Here is an 8,759-nt window from a genome sequence, read left to right as displayed (position 1 = left end):
TATTTTGAGGTATTTATTTTACTTTACTGGAGTACGTCCAATGTTCTACTCCACTACATCTGTATTGTGGTATTGCTACTTGTACTTAAGTAAAATATCTGAGTTGTCTCACGAGAGAGAGAGAGAGAGAGAGAGAGAGAGAGAGAGAGAGAGAGAGAGAGAGAGAGAGAGAGAGAGAGAGAGAGAGAGAGAGAGAGAGAGAGAGAGAGAGAGAGAGAGAGAGAGAGCAGTGGCGTTCCCAGAAATTACATTTAGGGCAGGCGAGATTTTTTTCTCTACCTACCCCCCCCCCCTTCGGGGAAACTCGGGGAAAATGGGGGAAATCTCGGGGCACACAAGTTAACAACAACAATAAAAACAATATGCAAGTATAATCAATGAATCAATCAATTATTCAGCGGTGGTGGCTCAAGCTGCTCTCAGACTCGGAGCCCCTTTTATGCCAGGTGAGTAGGCCTACGGGTGATGGCCCAGACCCCCACACCTGGCACTCCTGGCACCCCATGAAGATAAAGGCAACATTTGCATCACTATAGGCGACGTCGCTCTGCTGAATGGATACGGTAGTGATTGCCTGCCCGCGTGAAGGTCCGACGGCCACTACTCTCTTTGGATTTTTTTCACTGCCAGTTTTTCAGTCTTTTACTTTATTTTCTAGGGGAGGCTAGATTTTAGTTGGGCAGGCGGCCGCCTGCCCTGCCTCTATGGTGGGTACGCCACTGAGAGAGAGAGAGAGAGAGAGAGAGAGAGAGAGAGGTCCTCTCAGTGCGCAGGCGCGATTAGGAGCGCACCACCGCAGACAGCAGGGGGCGTCAACATGGCGCTGCTGTGTCCGCACTGAGAGAGAGAGCGAGAGAGAGAGAGAGCTGCAATCCTCCTGTGTAAGCGTTGAGAGATTCGAGTATATTTTCCATCATCATGTCCGCTGAGCTCCATATGAATGCTTTACCTCCAGGAGGCTGAATAATGGGGCGAATTCAGAGGATTTCTCCTTCCATGTATTTATTTTCTTTTTTTTAATTGATCGGTTCCTCAATCCTGCAGCCTTGATGTATTCTGTGCAGCAGCGGACTGAGCTGTAGGAGCAGGTGCGCGTGTGTGTGTGTGTGTGTGTGAGAGTGAGAGAGAGAGAGAGAGAGAGAGAGAGAGAGAGAGAGAGAGAGAGAGAGAGAGAGTGTGCGGTTGCGCGTGCGCGTGTGTGCGTGAGAGAGAGAGAGAGAGAGAGAGAGAGAGAGAGAGAGAAACCGCTCCTCTCCTCTCCTCCGGCTTGCTATCCAGTAGAAGGGGGAAATGTCGAGCGAGAAGCCGGTTTCAGCAGCACTGAGCTCGGCTTCGTTGACGGACACAGACGCTCCTCATCACCACCACCACCACCCTAACCACCATCATCACCATCAGCCCCATCAGCCTCCGGGCTCCTCAGCCTCAGCCCTAGGCTCAGGCTCGGTGCAGCCGCAGGCCGCCAACAACACCACCGGGAAAACCATGGTGTCCGCAGCCGGCAACATGGTCCTCCCGGCCGGCGTGAACATCAACCCCGCCGCGGTCCCGATCAGGAATATCCAGATGAAATTCGCCGTGCTGGTCGGCCTCATCCAGGTCGGAGAGGTCAGCAACCGGGACATCGTGGAGACGGTCCTGAACCTGGTGAGTCCACTGCTATAGAGATCTAATAGATCCGTAGATCCATGTTTAGTCTCCTCTCCGCCACACCATCATCATCATCAGGACCGAATCACTGCGCCTCTCAGCGCCGCTATGTTTTATTTACGATGCTGCTTTCAGAGAGAGAGAGGAGGATGATGTCATGTGTTTGTTCAAGGGATGGAAGGATGGAAGGAAGGATGGATGGATGGATGGGCCTTCTTTTTATTCTGCCTTTGGAAGATGAAAAGACACTATGTGTGTGTGCGTGGAGTGCTGGTTATCATGGTACTTATTATTATTGTAGCGGCTCAGCGCGGTGCATGTGACCCCAGCATTCATTCACTGAGGGCTTGTTTAAATAATCACCAGCCATTGTTGACTAGAATGTCCCGTCAACAACACAGTGTCTCTATTCACCTGCCTTCCGTTGACTTTGATCGCATTCTACCCTCGATTAAGCAACAGTAAAAAGCAGATGATTCTCCCCCTGACCCCGTTAACTACCCCCCCCCCCCCCCTGGTAGGGTATATATAACTACCCCCCCCCCCCTCCAGCAGGGTATGATTCATTGGGCAGCTCTCATCATAAGACACGGGAGAATCGTTACAATGTTGCGCCACATAACACGGGATCAAGATCTTACGGGATCACAATTGTGATCTGATGGCCGGGTTCTGTGGCGCAACATTGTAAAGATTCTCCCGCAACATTGTAACGATTCATTCTCCCGTGTCTTATGTTCACTGCCCAGTGAATCAGACCCGCAACATTGTAACGATCAAGCCCCGCTATTTAAAAATCAAGACCGACTTGTCCTTATGCGCGTCTCTGAAGCTGAAGCCGGTATATAAGATACACTCCTTAATTCATAGATGATGTTTAGACAATGAAGCGTAAACATAGAATACAATATAACAATATAAAAATAGGAACGGGACAAAGGCCGACTAGCATTATGCTATCTCTCTATACCACATCGCCATATGCTGTGTGTGTATGATCATGCAGCCATTGTTAAAGGGCCGATCCGTCCCTTCGCGTCCTGCTGTTTTTTTACGCTTTATTATTATGATGTCTGTGGGTTTAATGGGCCGTTCGAGATGCGTCTGTTTTCATTATAAGGGGAACGGACGCGCTCCTCCGTGCGTCTGTCTGTCTGCTGGGCCTATAAATACAGGCCCTGTAATCTACACTCCCGTTAGTATACAACGGTGTCTGCCGACAAGAGCAGATCTACAAGCTCACTATGTGGTTGTAGTGAGCTTGTAGATCTGTTCTTGTCGCACCAGGTAGCATAACGGATGTGTGAGCAATGTTTTGCTGGTTAAATGTCCCCTGATGGCTGCAGGTGCACAGGTCTGGTTGGTGGGCTTTAGAATATGCTTTAGGAAGTATAGTGCATGTGTTTAGGATTTGCTATGGCTGTGTGTTTTTCCCCCTCTCCTCCTTTCCTTCTGGACTATGATGACATTACAAATCTCTCTGTCACAAGACTCATGTCTTATGCTGCCGGTGGCCTGCAGAACAAAATGTGTGTAAGAGAGGAGAGGCAGCCGGGTTTCTTCTCTCTCTCTGAGTTTATTATAGATGGCCTTGTAAAAGAGGCTACATGGCCTATTTATCTAACTCGACGCATGGAACATGCCGGGCCAGCCCACAGCTGGCTGGGAGAGCTGAGGACTGAACCATTTTCTTCCATCTTCACCACCAGGCGGTCGGTCGGTGGAATATAGTTCTGGATTCAAGGCGACACTCTTGTACTCTTTATCGATTATCGAGCTACAAGGGGGGCAGTAAAAGGGAGACGGGTGGGTGGGTGGGTGGGTGGAGGGTGGTGCTAGATCATTCCCGGCCATGCGTTAACACACGCTCAGGCAGGCAGCTTGCACTATACAGGCTACACGGCCCCGATAACAGTCACACTCCTCCTCTTGACTCACTCCGGACGGAGGAAGAGAGAGATGAGAGATGAGAGGAGTGATGCTGGCTGCTGCTATAGGCTGGCTGGCTGGGCTGAGCCCTAGCCGGCGATCTGCCGGGGCAGCAGCAGCGCCATGCATTTAAAAGCAGGTGGCGGATGATGGGGGTTGAGAGAGAGAGAGAGAGAGAGGGTGGGGGGAGGAGGAGGAGGAGGAGGAGGAGGTGGAAGTGGTGGTGGTTGGTAGGATGCTGCAGTGTGCACACACACAGACATTCACCAGCTGATGCAGCAGGAAAGGGAAGCGAAAAGGATTGAGGATTGGTCCATCCTGTGGATCAGTGGAAAGGCTCAGCGGAGCGTTCAAGCTCTGCGTGGCCCGGCATGGACACGACGTGCATGTGGAAACGGCCGGCTCGGGGGCCTAGCGGGGCCTACCTTACAGTAATCTGTCCTTGTAAGGAGCTTTATGTACCCTTGTATGAATAATACAAAGTATTTTTTTGTACAGTACAACACGTCCCCATCGGTCACACGGAGAGAGAAGCGTTGTGTTTGCAATGCCCGATGTCCAGAAAAAAAATAAAAACCCTGAGAAACCTGAGCAATCAGTCTCTGCTCCGCTCGCGGCCGCGGCGGGGCCCTGCCGATATATCTATCTAAAGCCTTCCGGGGAATTGTTACTGCCCGGGCCCCGGGCTGCTTAATTAAAAGAGTTGAAACAAAGTGGTGTAGAGGCAAGGCTAGGAGGAGAACCTCAAGCGGTTGCGGCTTCTTGGCACAATGAGTCAATGGCTCCTGAGACCTGATCCATTATTCAGGCCAGTGTGGGAGACCACAGCGGTGAGCCTCCTGTACCGTATTGATCCGCTAACCTCTCCCTCCAGTCCCCATCGCGTCTCTCGGACCAACAGATGGACTTTTGTTTTAGATCAGATATGGTGCTCTCTGGTTGGAACGCCGGGTTCCCTGGCTTTCAGTAGTGATGGACGATGGAGTCGTTTAGTGGTGGCAGAAACCTCTTATCTCCATATTCTTAACTTTTTGTGTTTTTTTCTCGTAAATCAACGTCCCTACTGGATCATACTACAGCGTCACACAAAGGCACTCAAAAGTAGCAGATCTACAAGCTCGAAACGCGGCGCGAAGCGGCGCGTTTTGAGCTTGTAGATCTGCTACTTTTGCTGTTTTTGAATTTGAATCCTGAAATAAAGAACCGTTTTGGACATATGAGGTTTCCACCCGACAGAGACGATATACAATGGAACAGAATCTATTGCCAACTACTGTTAAGACACAATGCGATGCAACCAGTTCTTTGTTCTGCTGTATCTAAGATGAACTGACCTCCTATTGTATATTAGACAATACAGTAGAATATACTGGATTATAGTTAGGGGTAAAGCTTTGTTATCCCCAAGGGAGCGATTGATTTGGTTTACAGCAGCAATACAAGTTGTAGAAAACAATGCAACAAGAAAGAACACTAAATACAATAATAAACACATACATCACAGCATAAAGACAGATATACAGTCATCTGTCACCTGAACCATCAGAGAGCAGTGGGGAAGCAAGACATTAAATCAACTGATTGATTGAATGCTTTATTAACAGTTTGCAAAATGTACAGAGGTACAGTTATTCAATAATGCTAAAAAGCCCAGAGGGATTGTTTCCATGGTGGTCCTGTGTACTCAATTCATCAAGACATAATGAACTTTAAAGACATACAATGCTATACAAGAAATCATCAATACTTGGAGCAGTACAAATATATTTACAGAAAAACAGTGGGGGTCATTTCTTTTGGATAAACTTTTTGTTACAACCGCGCTCCTCCAATGCGACATCCTCTTAGATCTAGGGCTGTCACGATTATCACATTTTACATGCCGATTTATTGTCACATTTAATTGTCACATTTCGTAAACAAAAGTTGCACAGGGCAGATATGACAAATAACACATTTGATTACTTTATACTTAAAAATAAACATTAATAGTGGAAATAGCCGATCTAGCTTGTAGATTGGCTATTTCCTCTATTTTTGATTATGACGATTATGCAAAAACATTTTGTGATTATCTCAAATAATTGCGATAATGTAATAATTGTGACAGGCCTACTTGGATCAACAACATTTATACAAGTAATAGGCTCTAATCACAGCAGCCATATTGTAAGACATTCACAGGTGTTACCAATGATACTAATGAAGGCTCTGTTCCATTCTGGTCAAACAGAGTCAGGGTGCTGATATTGTGCATGTTGGCTCACTGGAAACACTCTGTTACACCAGTGGGTCTACAGTTGGGGTCCAGGGACCCTCATGGGCTTCCAAATGGCCCCTTACAGGTGTGTAACTCTGAGAGTGTACAAATGGAACCAAAGGGTCCATTTGGTTCCATTTGTACACTCTCAGAGTTATGGGGGCCGTGGAAACCACTGTGCTACACTAAATAGACGGGTTTCCTGTTAGTAAACATGAGAGGATATGACCGCGCAGAGGAGGGGTAAGCCTATAGAGGGCGCCATTACCCGCAGCAGCTCTGGTCAAATGTCCATTCATAAAAGAAATGATCTTCACCGGGTTTAATGAAAGTAGATAAAATTATGCAGTTTGTAATACCTTGTTTACTCAATAAAAATGATTTGTCGGAAGTTGGGTCTGTTTGTATATAATAGCAGCATTATGCATAAATATGCCTATAATAGCAGAATTATGGCTATCTAACTCCCGAACACAACAACAGAGTGAACGGCGCAACAATTCGTTTCCCCCGAGCATGCGCAGATTGCGCATTCTGCTCTGTGATGACGTCGCGCGGAAATCCGTCTATGGAACAGAGCCTTCATTAGTATCATTGGTAACACCTGTGAAGGAAGTGATAATATGGCTGCTGTGCATAGAGCCTATGGGTCACACTCAGAGTAGCATGAGTGAGTTGTCCTTTTTATTATTTCTTACCTCTGTCTCTAAAATGAACAAACGTTGCGGCCAACCAGCCTTCATCAGTGTGGTAATTTATTTTGGCAAGCTAGAAGACGTGTCTAGGTCCAGTTGCAAATTTCAGACAGGTGCTCTTTTTATGGTGGTTTTGAAGGAGGGTCGGAAGTCGCACTTTTTGATGGCTATTATTAAACGGGGAGAATATAAAACAGAATGGAGTAAGATAGAATTTGACAGGATAAAATGGATAGACCGAGGTAGAATAAGGGTGGAATAGAAAGAGAAAGTGGAGCTGCTTGCCCAACAGGCCATCAGTCGATGTAGTTGTGTCTGGCTGGCCTGCTGCGTTGCAAAACATCAATGTTTAATGAACGACCTCTATTTGAAATGCACACTGTGATAAGAAAAATGCTCTTATTTGGCAGTGGAGTTGTTCAGTACAACCACCACGCATCCATCATCCATGTGTGTGTGTGTGTGTGTGTGTGTGTGTGTGTGTGTGTGTGTGTGTGTGTGTGTGTGTGTGTGTGTGTGTGTGTGTGTGTGTGTGTGTGTGTGTGTGTGTGTGTGTGTGTGTGTGTGTGTGTTTTTTTGTGTGTGTGTGCTCATCCTAAACAGCACAAAAGATTGTTCCATCACATGTTGTGCATATTTCATAGGTGTGTGTGAGTGTGTCAGGTAGGGTGAGGCTTGTTTGGATGTTGCCAACAGGAAGGATTTATAATAATGTCAAGACGCACACACACACACACACACACACACACACACACACACACACACACACACACACACACACACACACACACACACACACACACACACACACACACACACACTCTCACATATGCCGCTTGATTGAGCTGTCTGGCTGGCTTGCAGATGTCAGGCCAGCTTGTCCTCACCCCCAGACTTTTTGTATTTGCTTCTTTCTTTGTAATTGTTGTTGATCTGCTGTGTGTGTGAAGTAATGCCCGCTCTGCACTAGTGCTACTTGTTGCATCGCAAGTCGCTCATCGTGATCAGAGTGTCAGCTTAAATACAACCTCAATGTCAGCAGGAGCACCGCAACCGTAAAGCTCAGGCTGCCCAAATTTGGCGGCGTGTTAATTTAACTCAGACACCTTGTTTTATTTTCACAGAGCTCTGCTCCGATGTGTTGTTTGCAAAACTCCTTCCGTTTTCATTCCTGTACGGAAGTTGCCTCGAGTGCGTTGAGAAAATTGAACTTTTGCCAGGGATTTTGGAGAGCCTGTATGAACCGTGTGTGCCAGGAAACGGCAAAAAATATGCTATTTCAATTAATTCATTTTGCCTGACTATGTTAATAATGGCATATTTTATTTATAGAGCACTTTTCAGTGTACTGAGTTGCACTTTACATGAATTATGATGATTTCGATTCATCCGCATTCATTTCCTTGCATTGAAAACTAGAGGGACATTTGTGCCTATTAAACGAAATTATGGACATTGATTGTAAACAGCATGTGGTACAGTAAGACATTAAGGCTGAAGGGATAAAACAAAAAAAGTTTATTGAGTTATTGAGAAATAAACCCTGACAGGGTGATTATACCTGACACGATTGCTTATTACAATAAAGAAAGTAATTCATTTTTTAGCAGTTTTAGCAGTATTTCATTGCTTATGGTAATGAAAGTTTTCCATTGATTTATGCCAGGTGTGTCCAGTGCAGCGCGGTCGCCTCGGAAAACAACAGGAAGTGCTGATAAAATAGAATTTCATTTTTTCTATCTATTTATTTTGAACATATAAAAAATATAAATGAGAAAAAACAAAGGAAATAAAAAAATAAACAGGCCAAAGTTATCTAAACATAAACATTGGCGGTTATGTTTCTTGATCGAGGGCACGTGTGACGTTAGGGTGGCATTCTAACCGGCAACCTCTGTTAGTCGGCTCACAGCCCCTGGTACTGTACGTGCACTGGATGACTCAGGGGTCCCCAGGAAAGTAATAACAATAATAGTGTCCCCTTTTAGTTGTTGTTGGCATATTTTGCTACAGCTACATTTTGCACATACTGTACCTACTGTAGACTTTCTGCACTGGCATTTACCCATCCTAACTATTAGGAGCAGTGGCTGCCATTAATATGGCACCAAGGGGAGCAGTTAGGGGATAAGTGTCTTGCTCAGAGCCCGGTGTTGACCCAATTCAAGGATTTTTTTTATGCCAGTGTTTTCTCATTTAACTTTCTTTCTTTTCATAATGGATCC

General features: G+C 46.1%; 1 protein-coding gene across 1 annotated transcript in view; it reads left to right on the top strand.

Annotated features, from left to right (window-relative positions):
* Nucleotides 1-1,290: 1,290 nt before the first annotated feature.
* Nucleotides 1,291-8,759, top strand: part of LOC311057057 (neurobeachin-like) — a gene marked incomplete at both ends in the record, with an annotated part of 230,399 nt that continues 222,930 nt past the window's right edge. The window contains 1 exon segment of the mRNA XM_084073945.1: nucleotides 1,291-1,647. Within this exon segment, the coding sequence (XP_083930071.1) occupies nucleotides 1,291-1,647 (357 nt within the window).

This window comes from Gymnoscopelus microlampas (genome assembly GCF_963454915.1).
Source record: "Gymnoscopelus microlampas genome assembly, chromosome: 12".
NCBI lineage: Eukaryota > Metazoa > Chordata > Actinopteri > Myctophiformes > Myctophidae > Gymnoscopelus > Gymnoscopelus microlampas.
This window is presented reverse-complemented; position numbering and strand designations above follow the sequence as displayed.